Source organism: Ovis aries, chromosome X, assembly GCF_016772045.2.
Source record: "Ovis aries strain OAR_USU_Benz2616 breed Rambouillet chromosome X, ARS-UI_Ramb_v3.0, whole genome shotgun sequence".
Classification (NCBI taxonomy): Eukaryota; Metazoa; Chordata; class Mammalia; order Artiodactyla; family Bovidae; genus Ovis; species Ovis aries.
Genome location: NC_056080.1, coordinates 123,276,599 through 123,303,098, shown reverse-complemented (window position 1 = coordinate 123,303,098; position 26,500 = coordinate 123,276,599). Strand labels below are relative to the sequence as shown.

The 26,500-nt window shown below is 37.2% G+C and overlaps 1 protein-coding gene across 10 annotated transcripts in view; it reads left to right on the top strand.

Annotated features, from left to right (window-relative positions):
- The window catches only part of ALG13 (ALG13 UDP-N-acetylglucosaminyltransferase subunit), a 79,725-nt gene that overhangs the window by 21,678 nt on the left and 31,547 nt on the right, over window positions 1-26,500 (top strand). For 3 of the 10 annotated variants that reach the window (XM_060408428.1, XM_060408426.1, XM_015105083.4), the window contains exons 1-16: window positions 1,400-1,777; window positions 2,342-2,425; window positions 4,482-4,532; window positions 5,272-5,318; window positions 6,742-6,814; window positions 11,021-11,102; window positions 11,298-11,460; window positions 16,981-17,056; window positions 18,052-18,160; window positions 19,732-19,796; window positions 20,107-20,207; window positions 21,333-21,460; window positions 22,207-22,453; window positions 23,013-23,123; window positions 23,313-23,469; window positions 24,082-24,202. In XM_060408428.1, the coding sequence (XP_060264411.1) occupies window positions 1,637-1,777; window positions 2,342-2,425; window positions 4,482-4,532; window positions 5,272-5,318; window positions 6,742-6,814; window positions 11,021-11,102; window positions 11,298-11,460; window positions 16,981-17,056; window positions 18,052-18,160; window positions 19,732-19,796; window positions 20,107-20,207; window positions 21,333-21,460; window positions 22,207-22,453; window positions 23,013-23,123; window positions 23,313-23,469; window positions 24,082-24,202 (1,756 nt within the window). In that variant the 5' untranslated portion in view covers window positions 1,400-1,636. Of the gene's footprint in view, window positions 1-1,399; window positions 1,778-2,341; window positions 2,426-4,481; window positions 4,533-5,271; window positions 5,319-6,741; window positions 6,815-11,020; window positions 11,103-11,297; window positions 11,461-16,980; window positions 17,057-18,051; window positions 18,161-19,731; window positions 19,797-20,106; window positions 20,208-21,332; window positions 21,461-22,206; window positions 22,454-23,012; window positions 23,124-23,312; window positions 23,470-24,081; window positions 24,203-26,500 lie in introns of those variants that run through there. The other 7 variants (XM_060408430.1, XM_042242413.2, XM_015105087.4 and 4 more) reach the window with 4 other exon arrangements.

Below are 26,500 nucleotides of genomic sequence, written 5' to 3'. Positions count from 1 at the left end.
AAGAAATAACTTTCACTGTAACTCAGTTTTTCTCTGAATTTGGGGTCTTAAAGAAAGATGGTGATCCCTCTTCCCAAACCATGTTTCAGGATTTTGCACCAGTGTTTTGATTTCTTTAAAAAAGAAGTTAGTCAAGGTAATTTCAAATTGGCATGCTAAAGAAGGTAAAGGTTTTATTTTTTTCTACCATGCTTTTCATTCCTAAACTGTAAAATTGATTATTGATGCTTTTCCTATAGGGGGCAGTGGTTATTACTGCTGGAGCCACAGATAACAGAAAAACAATTTTGAAAGCAACTTAATTTTACAGCTTCTCCAAAACCAGCTTTAGATCTATTTATTTTTTAAAAACACTTAGAAAAAGTAAGGATGAAATTAGATTTTGGCATTTAATTAATACTGGACAGTGGACTCAGGTAATGTGAGTGACCAGTCGTTTTTGAGGCTTACAAAGGTCATATTTACTTTGGTTTTCTCAGAATTCAGAGCAGTTTTTTTCCAGAAAAGTGCCCTAAACATTGAATCACGCCTCTAGTGCTGTGCCACAGCATTTTAAATGTAGCCCATTAGAAAGTTTGTGGGTAAGATATTTTTCATTACACTTCATTTTACATTTTAATTGTTTGCATTTTCAGAGAAATGCCCTTTTTTGCAATTTCTCTTTCTGTTAATGTTATACGATAGTTTGGAGACATTAATCAAGAACTGTGTCAGTAGTTCCTAGCATAACTAATGGATTTAATTTCTGTCATCCTGAAAGTGGCAGTCACTCGGTCGTGTCCAACTCTTTGAGACTCCATGGACTGTCCATGGAATTTTCCAGGACAGAATACCATTCTGTGATCCTAGCATAGGGTTATTATCTAGGAGAATTAAATAAGATTACTTAAATCTCATACCTGAAATAGCCAGATAATTGCTTTGGCACTTTACTTGAGTTGTGACCTCTACCACTTTAGATTAAGGGAGTCCGCCACCCCACCCCCACTTTCTTTGTTTTTTAAGATAGTACAAAAGCTTACTTAGTTAATTGTGTTCAGATTTTTTTCCCCTCTCATCTCCATGAAACTATGAAGGGAGCAGGGAACTTGGCCAGAGACTGAAAATTTGGCAGTCTTAAAGCAGTGTCATGTGGGCTGAACGGCATCATACACACCTGAGCCTTATTGCAGTTCCTTTGCAACCTCGTGCAGCAGTTGCCTTGAATTAAGCTGCAAACTCAGGTTCCTTTTGGTCAGAAAGCTCAGCTGCTTGTGCATACTTCTCTCAACCTTGGGCTGGTTGGGTTAATCCCACCCTTCCCCAACTGGGTAGCTCTGCATGTTCCTTCTCCCTCTCATGTCTCCTTCTCAAATCAAGTTCTCTGTTTGTAGGAGCATCGGCTCTTCCTCTTCTTTTCACAGGGTCCTGACTTAACCTGGGCAAGCCAGCCCGTTGCTTCTGCTCCTGAGAAGTGCCAAGATTCTGCAGCGCTGACTCCAACTGCCTTCTCATGCCTAGACTTTGGGCTGCTTTCCGGATACCTGCATAAGCAAGCCCTTGTCACTGCTACCTATTCCTTCCTGCGCTCTGCTTTTTCCTTCTTGCCACACGTGTGTTCCCTTCTCCCCCTGCCCACCTCTATCCCCTGTACACAATGCATAAAGGATGGAAAAAGTACTGCGGCCAGAAGCCTCTGAATGAGGCATCAATGGATGAATATTTAGGCAGCTTAGGGCTGTTTCGAAAGCTGACTGCCAAGGATGCCTCTTGCCTCTTTCGTGCTATTTCGGAGCAGGTAAAAGGAAAACAAATATACCTTTCCCATGCTAAGTTTTTGGAGTTTGAGACTTGGCACAGTACTGTAATTGAAAGAACTGTAACCCACCAAAACAAAATTCCCTTCTCTTTTTTGTATTTAAAACATTACGTTCTCTCTGGTACTTAACTAGCTTGGTGTGTGCCTTTGCCGATTAGTTCAAATATGTTGCTGTGCCTTTGTTGTCTTTTCTAAATGCCACTTTGGAATGTAAGAGATAACATAATGGGGTTAAAAAATCTTTGAAATGTATCTTGATCCTTTATAAGCAACTCTGTCTTCTTCTAAATTTTATACCTAAGGAAAAATTTATAGATGGTGCCCATAAGTAGTAGAAGCGGGGAGCATGACAGAATCATGCCTCCTCAGTATCACTAAAGATGACAAAAACAGATTTTAGTAAGATCAGGACTTAATTTCCGAATTTCCTACATATGTTCTGAATGGAGGGGGAGGCTTGAGTATCTAGTTCATAGTCTTAAGTTAGAAGCTTCTATTTCAAATGACTGCTGACAGTGAGCTGGTCTTTTCTCTTCCTTTTAGTTGTTTTGCAGCCAGGTCCATCACTTGGAAATCAGGAAGGCTTGTGTCTCATATATGAGAGAAAATCAACAAACTTTTGAATCTGTAAGTAGAATATATATCTAAGGAAGAGTTGTTTGTAGAATATGCAGCAGATAGGAAATGGATTTTGAGCACCTATGTATAAATATTGTATTCCGCAGTCTCCTCTTGGTAGCAAATATTTAATTTTTCAGTTAGCTTCTTTTCCCCTGGGTAGCATACTTCGGGATCTCCTCCCAGAACTAGATTGTTTTGTACTCTAAAAATTATGAAAGCTTATCTTTATCCTTCCCACCATTATCCCCCTCATACCCCAACAGTTACATTTTGACCATGTTATCCATATCATGGTTTTCTTAAACAAGTAATCATAGTTCACAAAAGGCTTGGCTATGTTAATATTTTTAAACGTGCATTTTAAAATTTGTACAAATGAGAACTTCTGTTCTTAATTCTATGCTCAATGATCATCAGTCAACTTGATGAATCATGTAAAACTTAACTATAAGGGAACAAATTAGTCCCAAACATGTCTTTTCATGTGAAAAACTGGTAATTAGAGCACTTCCACTAATTGATTGACTTTAAAACAACTTCTAGAACACAGCTTTGTATATGTTGAAGTGTAAGTTGGAGTATAAGTTGAAGTCTTGTTAACAAAATGAGGTTTTATCAAGGTCTGATTTGAAGTGTCCCTTTTCCTGTGGCTGTTACTTTTGCTGTTGTTCTTTTTTTTTTTTTTTTAAATACACTCCTAGCCATTCCAGTGCTATTTGTTCTCCTGACTATACTATGGATATTTGCCTGCTGTTAGAGGTTTACTCTTAATTTTCTCAATAGGTTTCAGTGAGTTGTAAAACTATATGAAGCCTTCTTGATTTTGAAGCATTTTACCTTGAAGTTAGTCTTCACCACACCTGGGGAAAGGGTTATTCGTGAAATTACTTCAAATGCAAGACCATGGTGTAAAGCAGTGCATCTTAAGTATTTTTGTGCATACCAATCACCTGGGGATCTTGTTAAAAAACAAATTCTGATTCAGTAGATCTGACCTGGGGCCCAAGATTTCTGCAGTTAACAAATTCCTGAGTGATGCTTCTGTTGTTCATGGACCACGTTTTGAGTAACAAAGATGTGGGTAAAATTTTAAAACCATTTGGATGAATCTCAGATTAACTAGGCAGAGTGAAAGAAACCAGACTTTCCAAAAAGTACATGTTGTATGATTTTCTTTATATAAAACTCTAGAAAATACAAACTACAAACCAGTCTATAGAAAAACAGCAGATCGATCATTGGTTGCTTTGGGATCAGTGAAGTTATACAGGCATACAAGGAAACTTATGGGGGTGATGGACATACTCACTATCAGGATTGTCATGATGGTTTCATGGGTGCATATGTATGTTAACTTAATTGTGTCATTTAAATATGTATGGTTTATTGTATGTCAGTTATACCTCAAAACTGTTTAAAAGGGTGGTTGAGAAAAATTGAAATGATTTTTTAAGTCTAGTGATACACATGAATGGAACTAGATGTATATTATCTCATATTCCCTGAGATTAATTTTTATTGAGGTATATCTTACATCCGATAAAATTCACCATTTTATGTTTTAGCGTTTTAAGTTTTGGCAATAATATACAGTCATATAGCTGCCACTGCAGTCAAGACATAAAAATATTTCCATCATCTAAAAGTTCCCTTTTGCTCATTTTGAAACGAATGAAATTCCCTTTAAAGTTCCTCAGTTCAACTTTGTAAATGAATGTCTGCTGTCAGATTTTAAATACTTATAATTATTATGCTTGCTTGATTTATGCAAATTGTTGCTTAAGTTGGCATTTCAAAAGAAACTCAAAGGCATACCATTTGATGAAATGCACTGATATGTGGATAAGCCAGGACATTTTCTAAGATACTTTTAATAATAGTCCAGCTTTTCTCCACTCAAATTTTGTGTATGTGCAAATCTTGAGGTGCTGTGCAAAGTAGTCATTTAATATCCTAATTGTTCAGCTGAACAAAAACTCACTGGAGGATTATATTGCAGAATATACTCAGATTTCAGTAATGCTATGTATTTGGTTAAGTCAAGTTTGTTTTATTTTTGAAGTATGTGGAGGGATCTTTTGAGAAATACCTGGAACGGTTGGGAGATCCCAAGGTAAGATCAAATATGGGGTTTAATCTTTTCAGAGTATTTGGAATAGTAGCCTAAATATCATTCAGCTGTGTCACTTGAGCTAGAGCCAATCTATTTTCTTAAAGCCAGCTGTGTTGAGTCAGATACTTCTTGCAAAACTTGAGAGGCTGGCGATTGACCTGTTGTTTTGTGTTGAATATTGAAAATTGTGTGCTAACAATTTTATCATCCATAGACTAGCGAAATTATACACTGCTTGGAAACAGGATTGACCTAAACCTTTTCACTTTAATGTGGGAGGGGGGTGGTAATGAATATTACTAGGAGGTCATTGTTTTTATTAAATAATTTCTCTGATTTGTAGTTATCTTTTATGTGTGACTAAGATTCATAAACATATTTAATTAAAAAATAATTTTATGTGATTAAATTACATAGTTCTAGACTTAACACATTTACTATAAATACCTTGTTAGCTTCTGTTCTTACACTAATTGCATTTTTATTGTGCCTTTTAAATCTCCCATATTACTGTCCTTACAGCAAACTAAGATCTTTAAGTCGACTTTTTTTTTTCAGAATAAGTTTATGTTAATAAGTAACTATCACAGTATCCCAAGCTCAAAGAAAGTTATAGTGTGTTGTACGAATTCATCTAAAACAGTGTTAAGCGCCTAAAAAATAATTGTTGAACTTGCAAAAACTTCTACCTCCTAGGTACAGAATGTTTTTAAAAACTTTATATACTCTTTATGTTTAGGAAAGTGCTGGCCAGCTGGAAATAAGAGCTCTTTCTCTAATTTATAAGTAAGTTGAATCTGTTTATTGAGAGAGTGAGTGTGTGTGTAAGATTTCTAATAGAGTCCCTCAATGATTGAGAATATTTGAGGTTTGATATATTGATAAGTAAAATAAAGCAGTCTAAGCAAAGTCAATGACAAAATTTGTGTCCGTTCGAATGGGATAATAAAGGATTTTAAGAATTGCCAGTATTATTCCTTTAGAAAATCAGAATACTCTAGAATTTTTGTATATTTAACTTTGTGCCTCTTGTGCATGCATGCTCTGTGGGGCAATATGACTTCCAATAGGGTAGAAATTGTTTCCTGAGGACAAAAAATACTAGATATTACATTGGTTTATGATCCTTCAAAGGATCATGGTTCATAAATATGATTATAGTGTGTGTGTGTGTATATATAAACTAGATATATAGTATATTTGTTGTAATAAATTTTTGTAAGGAAATTAAGAAAAGTATTTCTTTGTTCTTTAGAGAGGCAGTAATGGTGTAAAAATTTGAAGGACACTGCTCTATTGCTTTGAAAGTTCTGTTTAGGTCTTTAAAACTGTGAAGTGGCATTTCTGAAAGCATAGGCTTTTGAAAATAGCTGTAAAATGTGGGTTGTAGGGAATCTTGTTCATTTAAGGAGTTGGATCTGTGGATGACTTCTTCATTCTTAGGATGTAAGATGGAACATACCTTGATAGAGTCAGAACTCTATTGTATGGGAACTTGTTCAAAGGTAGTGTTTTGCAGTCTGCTTATCCTTCCCTAAATCCAGCAAGAAGTAATACAGAAGAGGTATCGAGCAGGAAGCTAATCAGACGATGGTTTTAAATAAGGGACCAGTTTTTAAATTGGCCTGCTTTTTGTTTTTATATGGCTCTAGCTAAGAATGCTTTTTGAAATTTTTTAAATGGTTTTTAAAAAAGAATAACATTTCATGGCATATGAAAATTATGTAAAAGTCAAATTTCAATGTCCATAAATAAAGCATTATTGGAACATAATCATGTACATTTGTCTATACATTGTCTATGGCTGCTTTCAGACTAAAAAGTCAAAGTTGAGTAAATCATATAGCCTGCAAAAGCCTTATGTTTGTTATCTGGTCATTTACCAAGAAAATCTTTCATTTACTAAGAAAATTTTGCCAACCCCTGCTTTAAATAAATAGGAGCCTCCAAAACTTACAGATACTCATACAGTGGAAAGTTTATCTTCTTTACTCCTCCTTTCTTCAAATTAAAATGCATTTCTAAAATGCATAGGACTTTAGGGACAGTTAGCTAGCTATGCTGAATTAAAATTTAACCTCTTAAACATTTGAGTTATTTTATATGAACAAAGTAGGCAGTTTAAAAGCACAACTATTTGTTCCTATAACTACTTCTTGTGTATACTAAATTGTCTCTTCTCACCCATCTTTGTTTTCTACCCATGTAGTCGGGATTTCATTCTTTATCGCTATCCTGGCAAGCCTCCAACTTATGTCACAGATAATGGCTATGAAGACAAGGTAAGAAGATAAGTGAATGTTTACTAAAATAAACACTTGAATGATACTACCAGTTTGCTATCGACAAATCATCCTTTTTTTAACCCAATAAATGAAAAATAAGCACAGTTTAAAAGCCAAGATTTTTTACAACCAAGCCTTTTCCTCTCCAGTTAGCCTTAGTATTGTTAGCTTTCTTTCTGAACAACCTGATCCTGTCACGCCTCTGTGGTAGGAAAAACCCACCCAAAACCGTAATTGACTCTTCACTGATTAGAAGATAGGCTCAAACTCTGAAGCAAGACATTCAGTGCCCTTGTTGTTGTTCAGTCGTTCAGTTGTATCTGACTCTTTGTGACCCCATGGACTGCAGCACGCCAGGCTTCCCTGTCTTTCACCATCTCCTGGACCTTGCTCCAACTCCTATCCATTGAGTCAGTGATGTCATTCCAACTGTCTCCTCCTCTGTCTACCTCTTCTCCTACCATCAGTCTTTCCCAGTATCAGGGTCTTTTCCAGTGAGTCAGCTCTTCTCATCAGGTATTGGAGCTTCAGCTTTAGCATCGGTCCCTCCACTGAATATTCAGGACTGATCTCCTTTCGGATGGACTGGATGGATCTCCTTGCAGTCCAAGGGACTGTCAAGAGTCTTCTCCAACACGAAAGTTCAAAAGCATCAATTCTTCGGTGCTCAGCTTTCTTTATGGTCCAACTTTCATATCCATACATGACTACTGGAAAAACCATAGTTTTGACTACAGACATTTGTCAGTAAAGTAAGTCTCTGCTTTTTAATATGCTGTTTAGGTTTGTCATAGCTTTTCTTCCAAGGAGCAAGTATCTTTTAATTTCAAGGTTGCAGTCACCATCTTCAGTGATTTTGGAGCCCAAGAAAAAAGTCTGTCACTGGTTCCACTGTTTCCCCATCTATTTGCCATGAAGTGATGAGACCAGATGCCATGATCTTAGTTTTTTGAATGTTGAGTTTTAAGCCAGCTTTTTCACTTTCCTCTTTCAGCTTCATCAAGAGGCTCTTTAGTTCCTCTTCACTTTTTGCCAGGGTCCCAAACCTTCTCTCCAGCTTCATTGTCCTTCAGCCTTAGTATATCATGAGGCCAGAGTGTCCAGCTTTCATGATTTCCTATGTATCTAAAATGTCAGTTTCTTTGAAACCTTACCAACTCCCTTGGAGTTATTGCCTCCTTTTTTGTTCCCCTAGCATCACCCAAGTAATTATAGTGTTTATAACCTTATATATGTTTTCATGTCTGTTTTTCTTATTAGTCTGAAAGTTTCTTAAGTATAGGGACATTGTGCTAAACTACTGTCTAGTAAAGTGCCTGGAAAAATAGTAGGAGGTTGTTGTGTTGGTTGAGAACTCTCAGCAGGTAAACAAGTTGTTTTTCAGCATACAGCTTTTCTTCCAAAGAGTTTCTAAGAACACCCTTCTATCCACATGATTTGATTAGTGAATACAGATTACACAGGACTTGAGTTTTGTCTATTTCATACCATAGAGCAAAATTCAGGCATCATTTTGATAGTAAGAAAAGACTAGACAGTGGTAGAACTGTTAGAATATTACATTAATCTAGATAGAAGACCTGAACTAGGCAAGTGGCATTAAGAATAGAAAAGACTGAATAGGATGCAAGAGATAACTTCAATCTTAAGTATAAAGTGGAACATGTTAATTATTTTACCAATGTGTGCTAAGTCACTTCAGTTGTGTCCAACTCTTTGTGACCCCATGGACTGTAGCCCACCAGGTTCCTCTGTCCATGGGATTCTCTAGGCAAGAATACTGGAGGGGGTTGCCATTTCCTTCTCCAGGGGATCTTCCCGACCCGGGATTGAACCTGTGTCTTTTATGTCTCCTGCACTGGCAGGAGGATTCTTTACCACTAGGGCCACCTGGAAAGTCAAGTACTTCCCTTTTTTTTTTTTTTTCATCAGTAGTATTTAAAATACTATTTTACCAGTAGCATTGTCAATGTATTCAGTAAACATTAAGCCCCTATAGTGTATCAGTCAATTGACTGGGCTTTGGGGATACCAAAATTAATAAAGCAGAATCCTTGCCCCTTTCTTATGAAGACAGACATGTAAATGATACAGTGCAGTGATATATTTTATAATAGAAATAGATGCAAGGAGCATAGAAAAAAAAGCCCTTCACGTGCTTGAGGGAGTACAGAAAGTTTCATGGTAGTTGTAATATTTAAGTGGAATATCCAAAAAATGAATCTAACAAATACGAAGGGTGGTCTATTCAGAGGAAGCACTATATGCAAAAGCATAGAAGCAAGAGTTAATTTGTTAGCTGATTCCTTCAATCTCCAATTTTTTCAAACAATTTAAAGGCCAGGCTTACTAACCAAATTATTTCAATAAAAATGCTTCCTGGCTCCATATGATGAAATCTGTTTATATAAATCTGTCTAAGACCTTTTTGAATTTTTGTTCAAAAACCTCTATCTTGTGTAAGGGATGTAATCCCAAGTGATCAAGTCTATTTCATTTTGAAGCCACCTCTGGCATCACCAACATGAGGTAACAAAGAGAATTCTCTGTGATCTATAAGAGGATAGTGTCACCAAGTTTCCTTAGTAGAAAATTATTGTAAGCACTCTTTTTTTTCTACTTTCGTACACTACCCTGGCTAATTTCTCCCAGTAAACCAGTTCTCTGACCCCAGGTCTATTATTCTTCCCTAGTCTTTTTTTTTTTTTTAATCACAACTCTATCAATATAATCCATTTCAAAGTTCTGAGAGGGCATATCAAGCTAAAGTAAAACACAACAAAATTTAAGTTGCAAAGTTTCACCCACCCCAAGCGGTATTTGCATTTAAGAGGAGGTTTAGTAGTATTGCTCCTATATAGCATATTGATACACTGCTATACAATATAGTGAATAATATTTTGAATAAATTGAAATTCTTCCCCCATAGTCTTTTAAGTTTGGGATTTTGGTGTATTTGTCCTGTTTTCTCCATTTTTAGAAGCTAAGCTATGTCTTTTGACTTCTGTTAGGCTTTCTGTTATATTCACTCAATTTGTAAAAGTTCCCGTCTTTTGCAAATTTATAAATCAGGACTTGTGTGGTATATTATCAGGAATGTTATTGAGGCTCAGAGTGTTACCTTAGTAGTGGTTTTAATCTTGGCATTTAAAAGTAAGTGTCTTGCCTCCCTTAGCACGATTATCTCTAGGTCCATTCATACTGCTGCAAATGCCATTATTTCATTTTTTTTTGTCTGAGTAATGTTGTTGTGTGTGTGTGTATAAACCACATCTTTTTGGAAATCAACCACATACAAAGATGGTAAGAAGGTTAAAAGACAAAGTAGTGAAATATCTATATCCATAATCAGTGAAGGGATACACAAAATAGATGTAAAATATGATGTCAAAACAGTAGTTAGGGGAGAAGGGTAAAAATGCAGTTGATAAGATGCATCTGGAATTAAGAGATCAGCAGTTTAAAATCATCACGTATATGTAGATAAATTGCCATATATAAATTTAATGCTAACCACAAACCAGAAATCTATAATAAATATACTCACATAATAGAGAAAAGAATCCAAATGTTAAGATTAGAGGAAGTCATTGGCTCATAAGGGAAGAGAACAGAAGAAAGGAACAAAAAATTACAAAAACAACTTCAAAACAGTTTAAAAAAGAATAAAAGGATTGAAAATTGTGTCAAGTATCTCGAGTAACTTAAACTCTCTAGTATACTGCTAGTATGAGTATAAATTGCATAACCACTTTGGAAAATATTTTTTTTATGGACATGGTTGGTTTACTGTATTGTGCTAGTTTCAGGTGTGCAGTGGGGTGATTCAGTTATATATATTATATATATATTTATTTATTTTTCAGATTCTTTTCACTTATTAAAAAATAAAAGTAAATAAAGGTCACTGTCCAGAAAATCTTTTAATGGCATACAGGTTTCATTTATCTGTATTTAGATTTTAAAACTTGCTTTTTTCCCAGCTCTATTGAGATTTAATTGACATATATGCTAAGTGAAGTGAGTCAAACAGAAAAAGACAAATACTGTATGATATCACATGTGGAATCTGAAAGTTACTTAAAAAAATTTTTTTAAAGCAAATACTTTAAATTTTGATTTCTGATTAGCAGCTTCAAATATTTCAGAGTTGTAAGATATCCAACATTACTTGTTCTGTGTGTGTGTGTTTTTTTTTTTCAGATTCTACTCTGCTATTCAAGTAATGGTCATTATGATTCAGTGTACTCAAAGCAATTTCAGTCAAGTGCAGCTGTTTGTCAAGGTATGTGAAGGCTTTATAAATGTTTGGGTGTGCTTTCAGATGATTTGTTGCCAATCTTCAAATTGGGGGGTCTACCATAAATATCTCTTCTAAAACTCTGTTGGTGCCTGTTGAATTTGTATACTGGATTATAGCTATTTTCACATTGTCATGAAAAACTCTTGAACTGGAGTCTTGATTTTTTTTTTCCTTTAGCTGTATTGTATGAAATTCTCTATAAAGATGTGTTTGTTGTGGATGAAGAAGAGTTGAAGACTGCAGTTGAGTTGTTTCGAAGTGGTTCCAAGAAGAACAGGAACAATGCTGTGACTGGCAATGAGGATGTCCATATTGACTACAAGAGTTCAACTCAAGATAGGTAACAAAGGGAAGAGGGATGTCAGCTATAGGATCATCTTGTCTGTGCATCATTGGAAATTGGAAGGGACCTGGCAGGCTTGTGATTTAGACTATTTCTATACAGTCATCTCTCAACATTTGCAGAGGATTGGTGCCAGGACCTCTGCAAACACCAAAACGCTCAATGCTCAAGTCCCTTATATAAAATGATGTAGTATGTGCAGTCGGCCCTCTCCATATCCATTGGCTCTGCATCCACAGGTTCAATCAATTCCATCTGCTGTTGTTTGAATATGAGAATGTGGAACCTGCTGAAATGAAGGGGCCAACTTCATGTACACACACATGTATTTTTTAATGGGAGAAGAGACATTTTACCAAAAGAGATGTTGCATTGTGAAACACCCAGACTTTGGGTGTTTGATCCAAGTCAGAATCATTCTTTATTCCTTTTCTCCTGTTAATATGTCTTGTGTCAATTTTTAGTCCAGCCAGAAGAACTCAAGAGGGGTGGGGGGGAATTTTCCCCTCCTGACAAATCTCGAGTCTGACCCCAGAATCAGTTTTTTAGTTGCTAGAAGAAACTTTAGAACTATCTAATCCCATGATTCTCAAACTTATATACAAATTACTTAGGGTGGTTGTTTAGAAAGGCACATTTTGGGGCCTCCTTTTAAAATTGAAGGTCAGAATAGGGCCAGGAATCTACTTTTTAAGCAAGTATACCCAAATATTCTGTACCGGTAGGCCATGACCACACTTTGGGCGGGGGCGGGGGAGGGTGGTGACAACTAGTTCTAAATCAGTACATTGATTTGTAGATGGTAACTGAGGTTCATAGTGGTTACTTGACGCATACATCCAGCTACTAGAAAAGAATCTCTCAGGATAAAGGGGAGTTTTAGGCGCTTTTGAGTGTCTGCCTTTGGTACTCACTAGAAGTATACATTGTGTGGCCTCTTAGGAAGCAGCTGTGTTGAAAAGATTTAGTCAGAAACTTTGAGATCATAAAGTAGCTGTCGTTTTATATTTCTTCCTGATTCTTCTGTCTGGAATTCAGATAGGTTTGGTGCTAGTCAGATGTAACCTTTTTGTTGTCTTGCAGTTCTGTTTCTTGAATGTTTAATGCTTGGTTTTTTCTTCTTTTTGGATAAAGAGGTTTTGTTTGTTTGTTTGTTTAACAAACAAACTTACAGTCAGCACTCCTAATCCAGATGCAGAGCCTATGGATATAAAAGGCTGACCATGAGGGACTTGAGAATCTTGAATCTGGTACCTGCCTGCGGTCCTGGACCCAATCTCCCATGGATACCAAGAGATGACTGTATTAGGGGTGTGGGGGGTGGCAACCATTTGTATCAGGGTAGAATTTGCTTCATGCTTCACTGATTATTCATCCTAAGAACTTGAGGCTTAGTTTTAGGGAACAGACTGGTGGACATAGTAGGGGAAGGAGAAGGTAGACAAATTGAGAAATTAGCATTGACATACATACACTACCAATGCATAAAATAGATAACTAGCGGGAAGCTGCTGTATAACACAGGGAGCCCAATCTGGTGCTCTGTGACGACGTAGAGGGGTGGAATGGGGGAAGGGAAGGAGGTTCAAGAGGGAGGGGATATATATATACACACATATATATATATAATATATATAATTATGATTGATTCACATTGGTATATGGCAGAGACCACCACAACATTGTAAAGCAATTATCCTCCAATTTAAAAAAAAAAAAACCTGAGGCTTACAGAAACTTAAAGTAGTAGGAAGGCAAGGTGTATTAGTTATTTTCTGCTACATAACAATATTTCCACAAACTTAGGAGCTTAAAACAACATTCTTATCTCATAGTTTATGTGGGTTAGAAATCTGGGCACAGCTTAGCTGGGTCTTCTGCTTAGGATGTCACAAGAGTGTAATGAGGGTTTTGATCAACATTGAGTTATCTGGAGCTTTGACTGGGGAAAAATCCAGGTGGTTCTTGGTGGTATTCAATTCCATGCAGCTCTAGGACTAAGAACTTCAGCTTTTTGTTGACAACCAGAGATAACCCTCAGCTCCTTGCTGCATGGCGTTGGTGAACATGGCTGATTCCTTATAGTCAACAAAAGAGAGAGAGATCAGCAAGACAGGCACTACATTGTTATGCTATGTAATGATACCAGTTCAGTTCAATTCAGTCACTCAGTCATGTCCAGCTCTTTGCAACCCCATGGACCGCAGCATACCAGGCCTCGCTGTCCATCATCAGCTACCAGAATTTACCCAAACTCCTATCCATGGAGTTGGTGATGCCATCCAACCATTTCATCCTCTGTCATCCCCTTCTCCTCCTACCTTCAATCTTTTCCAGCATCAGGGTCTTCAAATGAGTCAGCTCTTTGCATCAGGTGGCCAAAGTATTGGAGTTTCAGCTTCAGCATTGGTCCTTCCAATGAATATTCAGGACTGATTTCCTTTAGGATGGACTGGTTGGATCTCCTTGCAGTCCAAGGGACTCTCAAGAGTCTTCCACGACATCACAGTTCAAACACATCAGTTCTTCGGCACTCAGCTTTCTTTATAGTTCAACTCTCACAGCCATACATGACTATTGCAAAAACCATAGCTTTGACATTTGTTGGCAAAGTAATGTCTCTGCTTTTTAATATGCTGTCTAGGTTGGTCATAACTTTCCTTCCAAGGAGTAAGCATCTTTTAATTTCAAGGCCGCAGTCACCACCTGTAGTGATTTTGGAGCCCCCCCCCCCCAAATAAAGTCAGCCACTGTTTCCCCATGTATTTGCCATGAAGTGATGGGACCAGATGCCATGATATTAGTTTTGTTGTGTTTTAAGCCAGCTTTTTCACTCTCCTCTTTCACTTTCATCAAGAGACTCTTTAGTTCTTTTTCAGTTTCTGCCATAAGGATGGTGTCATCTGCATATCTGAGGTTATTGATATTTCTCCTGGCAGTCTTGATTTCAGCTTGTGCTTCATCCAGCCCAGTGTTTCTCATGATGTACTCTGCATAGAGGTTAAATAAGCAGGGTGACAATCTACAGCTTGACGTACTCCCTTTCCTATTTGGAACCAGTCGGTTGTTCCATGTCCAGTTCTAACTGTTGCTTCCTGACCTGCATACAGACTTCTCAGGAGGCAGGTCGGGTGGTCTGGTATTCTCATCTCTTTAAGAATTTTCCAGTTTGTTGTGGTCTACACAGTCAAAGGCTTTGGTGTAATCAATAAAGCAGAAGTAGATGTTTTCCTGGAATTCTCTTGCTTTTTCTGTGATCCAGCAGATGTTGGCAATTTGATCTCTGGTTCCTCTGCCTTTTCTAAATCCAAGTTGAACCTTTGGAAGTTCACAGTTTACGTATTGTTGAAGCCTGGCTTAGAGAATTTTGAGCATTACTTTGCTAGTATGTGAGATGAACGCAATTCTGTGGTAGTTTGAACATTTTTTGGCATTGCCCTTTTTCGGGATTGAAATGAAAACTGACCTTTTTGCGTCCTGTGGCCACTGCTGAGTTTTCCAAATTTGCTGATGTATTGAATGCAGCACTTGCACAGCATCATCTTTTAGGATTTCAAATAGCTCTACTGGAATTCAATTACCTCCACTAGCTTTGTTTGTAGTGTTGCTTCCTAAGGCTCACTTGACTTCACGTTCCAGGATGTCTGGCTCTAGGTGAGTGATCACACCATCGTGATTATCTTGGTCGTGAAGATCTTTTTTTGTACAGTTCTTCTGTGTATTCTTGCCACCTCTTCTTAATATCTTCTGCTTCTGTTAGGTCTATACCATTTATGTCCTTTATTGAGCCCATCTTTGCATGAAATGTTCCCTTGGTGTTTCTGATTTTCTTGAAGAGATTTCTAGTCTTTCCCATTCTATTGTTTTCCCCTGTTTCTTTGCACTGATCACTGAGGAAGGCTTTCTTATCTCTTCTTGCTATTCTTTGGGACTCTGCATTCAAATGGGTATATCTTTCCTTTTCTCCTTTGCTTTTCACCTCTCTTCTTTTCACAGCTATTTGGAAGGCCTCCTCAGACAGCCATTTCGCTTTTTTTGCATTTCTTTTTCTTGGGGATTGTGTTTATCTCTGTCTCCTTTACAATGTCACACACCTCTGTCCATAGTTCCTCAGGCACTCTGTCTATCAGGTCTATTCCCTTAAATCTATTTCTCACTTTCACTGTATAATTGTAAGGGATTTGATTTAGGTCATACCTGAGTGGTCTAGTGGTTTTCCCTACTTTCTTCAATTTAAGTCTGAATTTGGCAATTAGGAGTTTATGATCTAAGCCACAGTCAGCTCCTGGTCTTGTTTTTCTGACCGTGTAGAGTTTCTCCATCTTTAGCTGCAAAGAATATAACCAATCTGATTTTGGTGTTGGCCATCTGGTGATGTCCATGTGTAGAGTCTTCTCTTGTGTTGTTGGAAGAGGGTGTTTGCTATGACCAGTGCGTTCTCTTGGCAAAACTCTATTAGCCTTTGCCCTGCTTCATTCCGTACTCCAAGGCCAAATTTGCCTGTTACTCCAGGTGTTTCTTGACTTCCTACTTTTGCATTTCAGTCCCCTATAATGAAAAGGGCATCTTTTGGGGGTGTTAGTTCTAAAAGGTCTTGTAGGTCTTCATAGAACCGTTCAACTTCAGCTTCTTCAGTGTTACTGGTTGGGGCGTAGGCTTGGATTACCATGATATTGAATGGCATGCCTTTGAAATGAACAGAGTTCATTCTGTCGATTTTGAGATTGCATCCAAGTACTGCATTTCGGATTATTTTGTTGACTATGATGGCTACTCCATTTCTTCTAAGGGATTCTTGCTCACAGTAGTAGATATAATAGTCATCTGAGTTAAATTCACTCATTCCATTTTAGTTTGTTGATTCCTAAAATGTCAACATTCACTCGTACCATCTCCTGTGTTTGACCGCTTCCAATTTGCCTTGATTCATGGACCTAACATTCCAGGTTCCTATGCAATATTGCTCTTTACAGCATTGGACTTTGCTTCTATCACCAGTCATATCCACCACTAGGTGTTGTTTTTGCTTTGGCTCTGTCTCTTCATTCTTTCTGCAGTTATTTCTCCGCTCATCTCCAGTAGCATATTGGGCACCTACCGACCTGGGGACTTCATCTTTCAGTGACCTATCTTTTGCCTTTTCATACTCTTCATGGGGTTCTCAAGGCAAGAATACTATACATCATGTATATAATGATATACATCCTGTCTATTCATTAGATGCAGGCTTAGAGGGGAATCGTACAAGCATGTGAACACCAGGAGGTGGGGACCATATGGACCATCTTAAGATTTTTTCCCCATAGGAGGAGTGAAATACAGAAGGTGTCTGTAGCACGTACTTTAAGAAAAAGAAGCATAATGTTGGGATGTTGTGATGAAATGTTGGGATGAAAAATTTGCCTCATTTTTAGAACTGAACTACTTTACCACTAGGTGGTGATATAGTCATTAGACTTAAGACTTCTTAGCTACTGCATTTATATAAAGCTCTTTGTTCTAAATCTTTTCAATTAGGACTGAAGAGTGGGGTGCCTGCTGCAATGTTGAAAATATACCAGAGGGGTACAATCAAGGAACAGACGAAACAAAGGTTTGAGATCTTCTAGGGCAAATAATTTTCATAATCTTGGCTTGCAATATTATAAGTTAAACTAGTAAAGGTCAGATGGTCCATTTTAGTTATATAGGGTGGGGGAGGAGCTGATGTTTTCCTTTGTGGAAGTCTTGATCTGAAAATGTAAAATGTGTGCTTAATGTTCTCTGAATTTTTATTCTTATGGAGTTGTAATTTTTTTCCAAAGCTTACTCTGAACACTTCAGAAATTTCAGAAGCTGTTGTTTTCAAGTTAAAGTAATATTAGAAACCTGGTGAATATTTGGTTTGCAGTCAGTCTTCTGTTGCTAAGGTTTCTTTTTTTCATTAAAGAGAATAATGTTTATTCCTGTTTCACTCAAAGAAAATAGGTAGTAATCCTAGTTAGAGAAACAAGAGGAATTTTACCAATCTGTATAGGTCTAAAATCAAGCAGACCTTCAGTTTGAGACTAGCTAAATAGGGCAAATATTACTAGAACAATCTTTGTGTATGCCCTCAAGTGCTGGTAATTTGGAAACAGTATGGAATACCATGACATTCTAGGAAAGCAGAAGAAAAAGCTAAGTCTTTGGAAATTGTAACAGATTTTGTTCAGAATGAAGTAGTTTTCAGATTTGTCCAGGTGTCTTTAGGGTACAGAAACACTTGCACCTCTGTGTGTATATCAAGATGAGACTTGTTGAATAGCCCTGACTGAATCTTTAATTCTTGTCTGTGTTGCATTGGTTTATATATGTCCTGAGTTATTGGATGCTTTAGAAGATATTTCCCTTCTGTCATCTATAACCTTTTAGATTTCTGCATATTACTTATTTAGACTCCTGATTTTTAAAATACACAGTAAAACTTATTGTGGTTTTTATTTCTTTTAATAAGGAAAGGCCTATATGTACAGAGTTTTATAAAAAGGAAAAGAACCTTTTTTCTTCCTTCTTCATAGAAGGAAGACTTAAGGATGGTGAGTTGTAGCATGATTATTTTTGTTTTAGTCTCCAGAAAATCCATCAAAGATGCTCTTCCCCTATAAGGTGCTCAAAGCCCTGGATCCAGAAATCTATCGTAATGTAGAATTTGATGTGTGGTTGGACAGCAGAAAAGGTAATGAAATAACAGGATATTTCTGAATCCTGACAGATCTAGGAGAACAATTTTTCAAATTCTTTTAAAATAAGAGATGTTTTCAAACCATGGTTATGAAAAACACTTTTATATGTTTATATGGTACTTTTTAGCCTACTCTATACATGATTTAAGTCCAAAGGAGGAAGCAAATAGGTATAGAATTGGTGAGGGATCTTTTAGAGTCTGATGTTCATCAGGGACTTCGGCTTTGCAAAGACTCTGTCTTAGATAACTTTGAGAGTACCAGAATTGTAAGTGGAAATAAATTCCACTTAAGTTTAATGTGTTAAGATGGATGATAGATGAATAGGTCAAGTGTTAGCAAACTGTGACATGTGAGTCAAATCCAATCTGCCACCTGTTTTTGTATGGTCCATGAACCAAGAATGGTTTTCTATTTTTAAGTGGCAGGGAAACATTAAAAGAACAATATGTTGTAACACATGAAAATTACATTCAATTTTCAGTGACCATAAGGTTTTATGACATATTTAAATAGTTGCAACAGAGTCTGTATGGCCTACATTCTTCAAAATATTTATTATCTGGCTCTTTACAGAGAAAATTTGCCAACCTTTGAAATAGATAATTGCTTCTCTCTCCTTATTAACTAAGTTGATCAAATTAGGTCTTAAAGTTCTGCCATCAGTGTAGCCTTTAATGTTTTGTATTCAACTCCTTGGACCATGGTGGTGAGCCTAGGTACAGTTAATAATCTAGAATGAGATTAATACTTTGTAGAACACAATAAATTGCTAAAAATACAGTTGACCCTTGAACAACATGAAGGTTAGGATCACTGATCCTCCAAGTGGTTGAAAATCCAGATATAATTTGTAGTCTGCCCTCAGTATTCCCAATTCCTCTGTATCCACAGTTCCACATCCTCAGATTCAACCAACCTCAGTATTTGTAGTACTATTAAAAAAAATCTACATGAGTGGATCCCTGAAGTTCAAACCCATGTTGTTCAGGGGAAAACTGTATTGCTTTGAAGAAGCTGCATAGTGTTTCTTTTTCTTTTTTTTTTCTTTTCTTAAAAATTGAAGTGTTATTTTCAAATTGAACCTTATTGGTGTATGACTAATTCTAAGATTACAACCTCCAAGTTTCCACTTATTTGTGTCTTAAAGCACAGAACTATTCTGGCAAATCTCCTTAAATTGGCCACAGTAATAACCTGTTAAGAGTGATGGAAAGACCTTTCAGGACAATGGTCCCTCACCTTTTTGTCACTAGGGACTGATTTCGTGGAAGACAGTTTTTCCGTGGACCAGGAGGGGAATGGTTTTGGGATGGTTCAAGCATGTTACATGTATTGTGCACTTTATTTTTATTATTACATCAGCTCCACCTCAGATCATCAGGCATTAGATCCTGGAGGTTGGGGAACCCTGCTTCTGGACACTTTCCCTACAGATTTTATGTTATAGGGATTGGTAGCATTGTCAAAAACACTGTGGTAAACACAAATTAGAAAATGAACTGTTGTAAAACAGGAAAGGAACCAGTTCAGTTGAGCTTGAATCTTCATTTTCTTTTAATAGAACTTCAAAAATCTGATTATATGGAGTATGCTGGGAGACAGTACTATTTGGGAGACAAATGTCAGGTTAGTTTCTTCTTTAAAGAATCAGTAATTTGTTTTTCTGAGATTGTGGTTTTAGTCATTAATATGTGATTAACAAAACTAATTAATGTTTGTTAGGTTTTAATTACAAACTTGTGATTATATGTAAAGTGTAAAGCTTTTTCAGCTTGTGCTGCCTCCATTGAACTGGACTGGCAGTGTTTATTATCAGCTGCTTTAATAAGTAGATACTGAACTCCATTTCAGGAGAAGTATTTTTGCTTAGCAAAAGCCAGATCTGCTGATAGACTCAAGACTAGATGTGTTCTTACTGTCTCTTCCCCTCTTTCAGGTTCGCTTGGAATCAGGTGGAAGATATTATAATGCTCATATTCAGGAAGTTGGAAATGAAAACAGTTCAGTAACAGTCTTCATTGAAGAGCTGGCAGAAAAGTAAGAATATAATAATTTGTTCAATTAACTAAAATCTATGGCTCTTGATGCCTTTTTATAGTATTAAATTGAGAATTACCAGGATGCTAGTAAGAGAACAAAGTTATATCTGGTACTGGCCTAAGATGACTTATTTTGAATTGTAAAAGCATGTGATGAAGTATGAAATTTCAGTATGTCTATGCATACGTTTTGAAATCCTAGGTAATAGCCAACTTATTAGAAATAATAAGTACAACAAAATTCTGATATAAATTTATACTAATTTGAAAACTAGTTTGCTAACTGAGCCTCTGCCAATATCAAATTAGGGTAGTCCGTTCGTTCTCAAACTTTAACATACCCCAGAATTACATGGAGAGGTTGTTAAAATTCAGATTGATGAGTTCTGTCCCCAAAGTTTGATTTAGGAAGTTTGTGGTGGGGTCCAAGACTTTGAACTTGTAATAAGTTTCCAGGTGATACTAATGCTGTTGGTCCACTTTGAGAACCATTAAACTAGGCTGTGCTGCCCTAACAACCAGACTCTCAGCAAACTTAAGAAAGAGTTCATTTCTTTCTCATTTATCATGTTCATAGTAGGTCAACAAAGGGGCCCAGGTTGACAAGGGCTCTATCCAGACATACGCTGCCATGATCACAGGCAGGTGGAAAATGAAATCTTGACAAACCACGTGCTGACTTTTAAAGCATATGCTCACATTTTACTGGCCAAAATACATTACATAATTAAGCCTAAAGTTAGTGGGGTGAGAAAATATAATCCTTCTCCAAGGAGAGGCAGCAATTATTTGTAAACTAGTCTACCACAATCTTTCCTACTTAATGTGATATGTGCTATAAACAGCTATACCTGTGGCGGATTCATGTTGATGTATGGCAAAACCAATACAATATTGTAAAGTAATCAACCTCCAATTAAAATAAATAAATTTATATTAAAAAAACAGCTATGAATTTATACAAACTGCTCTTAGTTTTCTAATGTACAAAGAAAACTTCAATAAGGAGGCTAGGGGTCACAGGTTTAAGTAGAAAACACTTGAAAATGAAGCAGGAGAGATGTGTATAAAATGAGAATTGACTGTTTTGCAGTGGCTTCATGTTGTTATCTCTACCTTTAAGGCATGTTGTTCCACTAGTTGACTTAAAACCAGTTACCCAAGTGACACCTGTTCCTGCCTGGAATGCTATGCCCAGTAGGAAAGGAAGAAGTTACCAGAAAATTTCTGGGAGCTACATCCCAGAAATAGGTTTGTATACTAAAAGTTTTATTATTGTCCTCTTCTTGTACTTACCTACATTGCACTTATTTTTAAAGCTGTAACTTAAGTCTTATCCTGGTTTAGAGTTCCTCCTTTGACACTACTGAAGTTTTGGGATGGATAATACTTTGTTGTAGGGAGCTGTCCTATGCATTATAGGATGCTTGGCAGCATCCCTGGCCTCTGTTCACCAGATGCCAGCAGCATTCTTCTCCAAGTTATGAGAACCAAAAATGTCTCCAGACATTGCCAAATGTGCCAGAAGGAGGGAAGGGGCAAAATTGTCCCTACCTGAGAACTACTGTGTGGGTGACTTTGTTTAAGCTTAAGCTGGGGTGGACTTTAATCTCTAAAACTTGAAAAGATTTCTCAAAGAACTAGGAAAGCATCTCATGGAAGCAACTAGAAATATTAACAGGCATGATTTCTTGGATAATAGTAACATAGGAAATTGAATGACTAACTGTTTTGATGACAAAAGTTGCCTGTACTAAAGACAGTGCTGAGATGTCCATCAATAACAGAAGTTACTTGTTCATTTTGCCCTTCCAAATGGAACACCTAGTACATCCTTTTTTTTTCTAGTACATCCTTTGAAAATATAGACATTTCTTCCCCTGTATTCATATGGATTTCCTAGAAAAACATCTGAGTGTTCTAGACATTTGTGGGATACCTTGGACCTTTTGCTTTGGTTATGAAGCTTATTGCTTACTGCTTTGTTTTCTTGAAAGCTATGTCAGAGATGGACATGAAGCAACGGAAGAAGATGTTCAAGAAAGTTAGAGGGAAAGAGGTTTATATGACTATGGCTTACAGCAGGGAAGAACCCCTTCTCCCACCCAGGCTTCAGCACAGTATGCATTATGGGCATGGCCCTCCAATGCACTACTCACAGACAGCTGGCAATGTTATGTCTAATGAACATTTTCATCCTCAACATTCATCTCAGAGACAAGGTCGGGGATATGGGATGCCCAGGTAGGTCTTAACTAACTTTGAAGATAATGTACATCTCTGTTTAGACATTGGAAATAATTCCTGGGCAGAATTACGGTGGAACTTGGAAATATCTTAATAGTTTAGATTTTTCTTACAATCTCTACCTGAAGGGACATAGAGAATGGAAATGATGTATACTTAAATTCTTGGCAAACTTATGGAAGACTCGTATTCTCACAGTCTAGGAGAATATGGAGCAGTTGAAAACATGCTAGAAGATAGAATGCCATCAAGCTGAGTGCCATGTGTATGGCACTGAATCTATCAATAATGAATAGGCCAAACCGTAATGGAAAAGAATAGGAAAAAAGAATGTATGTATATAACTGAATCACTTTACAGCAGGAATTAATACAACATTGTAAATCAGCTATACTTCAATTAAAAACAATGGATAGGCCTAATGTCAGTAGTGAGGAAAGCAAAGCTCTTTCAATTTGATTGTTTTTAGAAAGATATGTTAATTCTGTTTAACTACAAAGACTGACTACTCAAGCAGCAGTAAAAAAAGAGTTCTGTTTTTCCCCCCTATTCTTAGGGATTCATCTCGCTTTATAAACAGGCACAACATGGCAGGCCCTAAAGTCGGTTTTTACCCTGGTCCAGGTAAAAGGTGCTGCCAGAGTTATGATAACTTCTATAGATCTCGGTAAGTGAACTTTAAGTGTGGAAGGTTAGAGAAAATGAGTGAGTTTGACTTTATTGCTATGCAATAAATATATGGACTAATATTTTTAAAGTGTCAACATAGAGGCATTTGAACTAGTATTTAGAAATTTAGGAACAAGTTAGTATCATATTTTATCTTTTTATCCCCTTCTAATTCTGCAAACTTAAGTTCCTTTAGACGTAGTCACCGCCAGATGCATTGTATGAATAAGGAATGCCAATTTAGCTTTGCTCCAGAGAACGGACAAATGCCCAGGGGCTTGGAAGAAACCATTACATTTTATGAAGTTGAAGAAGGGGATGAAACTGCTTATCCAGCTTTACCTGTAAGTAGTTCAAAGTTTTACTCACAAAGCTATTTACTTTTTTATTTTTTTAAATGTAATGTGGATAAATTTTAGCTATTTTGCAAATTACCAAATAAAGCCCTTCCTAGAAAACATGAATTTTCATCTTAGAGCTTTTAAAAATTAGAGAGGGAATTTTTTAAGCTGTCCTTACATAAGAGGTGTCAGAGAAGGCAATGGCACCCCACTCCAGTACTCTTGCCTGAAAAATCCCATGGACAGAAGAGCCTAGGAGGCTACAGTCCACGGGGTCACAAAGAGTCAGACACGACTGAGCGACTTCACTTTTCACGCATTGGGGAAGGAAATCGCGACCCACTCCAGTGTTCTTGCCTGGAGAATCCCAGGGACGGGGGAGCGTGTTGGGCTGCCGTCTATGGCGTCGCAGAGTCAGACACGACTGAAGTGACTTAGCAGCAGCAACAGAAGAGGCTTAGAGATGGACTTGCCTATATAAGTATGGGCTAAAATTTTGTTTTCTTGATCATTACTTCCTCGCGTATTTTTGATTCTGAAGTACATTTTAAATATTTGTAGCTTTTTCTCTGACTATATAGGGGCATTGTGTTTGTGTGTATCTCTTTGGTATAGAATCATGGAGGGCCCTCTACAATGGTTCCTGCTTCTTCGAGATACTGTGTTGCAAGGCGAGGACATAGCTCAGGAAAACAGCCTTTGAATTCAGAGGAGGGTGATGGCCAGAGTGACAGTGGTGAGTCAGTTACAGTTCAATATTTTTTATTTATTTATTTATTTTTATGTTATTGTATTTTATTTTTATTATTATCATTTTTTTAAACTTTACAATATTGTATTGGTTTTGCCATACATCAACATGAATCCGCCACGGGTGTACACGAGTTCCCCATTCTGAACCCCCCTCCCACCTCCCCTCCCCATACCATCCCTCTGGGTCATCCCAGTGCACATAGCCCCAAGCATCCTGTATCCTGCATTGAACATGGACTGGCAATTCGTTTCTTGTATGATATTATACATGTTTCAATGCCATTCTCCCAAATCATCCCACCCTCTCCCTCTCCCACAGAGTCCAAAAGACTGTTCTATACATCTGTTTCTCTTTTGCTATCTCGCATACAGGGTTATCGTTACCATCTTTCTAAATTCCATATATATGCGTTAGTATACTGTATTGGTATTTTTCTTTCTGGCTTACCTCACTGTGTGTAATTGGCTCCAGTTTCATCCACCTCATTAGAACTGATTCAAATGTATTCTTTTTAATGGCTGAGTAATACTCCATTGTGGATATGTACCACAGCTTTCTTATCCATTCATCTGCTGAGGGACATCTAGGTTGCTTCCATATCCTGGCTATTAGAAACAGTGCTGTGATGAACATTGGGGTACACGTGTCTCTTTCAATTCTGGTTTCCTCAGTGTGTATGCCCAGCAGTGGGATTGCTGGGTCATATGGCAGTTCTATTTCCAGTTTTTGAAGGAATCTCCACACTGTTCTCCATAGTGGCTGTACTAATTTGCATTCCTACCAACAGTGTAAGAGGGTTCCCTTTTCTCCACACCCTCTCCAGCATTTATTGCTTGTAGACTTTTGGATAGCAGCCATTCTGACTGGCGTGAAATGGTACCTCATTGTGGTTTTGATTTGCATTTCTCTGACAATGAGTGATGTTGAGCATCTTTTCATGTGTTTGTTAGCCATCTGTATGTCTTCTTTGGAGAAATGTCTGTTTAGTTCTTTGGCCCATATTTTGATTGGGTCGTTTATTTTTCTGGAATTGAGCTGCAGGAGTTGCTTGTATATTTTTGATATTAGTTGTCAGTTGCTTCATTTGCTATTATTTTCTCCCATTCTGAAGGGTGTCTTTTCACCTTGCTTATAGTTTCTTTGTTGTGCAGAAGCTTTTAATTTTAATTAGGTCCCATTTGTTTAGTTTTTCTTTTATTTCCAATATTCTGGGAGGTGGGACATAGAGGATCCTGCTGTGATTTATGTCGGAGAGTGTTTTTTTAAAAAAAGATGATTCTTGTGGTATGAGCACAACAGGGCTAAAGTTTTGGTTTGGAAAGGGTCCCACTCCGTTCTGGCAGCTCATTTTGAAAGTTATCAGTTCTTGTATCAGAGCTTGCTAGATTTTCAAGATGTCTTGATATTTTTCAGAAAGACAGACTTCTATTTCTGTGAGGTCACTACATTGTTAAAATGTTCAGTTCTCTGATAGGTCTTCAGTGAGTTTTGATTTGGTGAGATTTTAGTATTGGAAATATCTATTCTTATTAGTAAGGAACTGTTTATGTTGTCCATACCATTTGTATAATTACTTTAGATTTTCCCGTGATTGTTATTTTACAAGACTGCTATGAAATAATTTCTTTTCCTGAAGAAATCTGTTTGATCTATGAACATTACTATTCATTGAGTTCTAATGGCCATATGCTGTACTAAGCAATTATATTTAAAATTTAATATAATACTTTGTTCCTCTGAGGAATGTGTATCTTTGTTCTATATGTGAGGAAATTGAGATTCAAAGGGAAAATGACCTAGCTAAAATCATATACTTGGTAAATGGCAGAGATTTGATTATTTATAACAGCTTTACTTAGATATAACTTACACATTTGTACACTTCACCTAACATGTACAATTCAGTGTTTAAAGTGAAAACGGTGGCTTTCAGTATAGTCATGAAGTTGCATAAATTATCACAATCAATTTTAGAAAAAGGAAACCCTGTGCCCATTAGTGGCCTTCCCTAGTGGCTCAGCTGTTAAAGAATACACCTACAGTGTGGGAGACCTGGGTTCGATCCCTGGGTTAGAAAGATCCCCTGGAGAAGGGAAAGGCTACCCATTCCAGTATTCTGGCCTGGAGAATTCCATGGACTGTACAGTCCATGGGGTCCAAAGAGTCGGACATGACTGAACAACTTTCACTTCACTAGTGGCTCAGACAGTAGAGGATCTGCCAGCGATGCAGGAGACATGAGTTCAGTTCTTGGGTTGGGAAGATCCCCTGGAGGAGGGA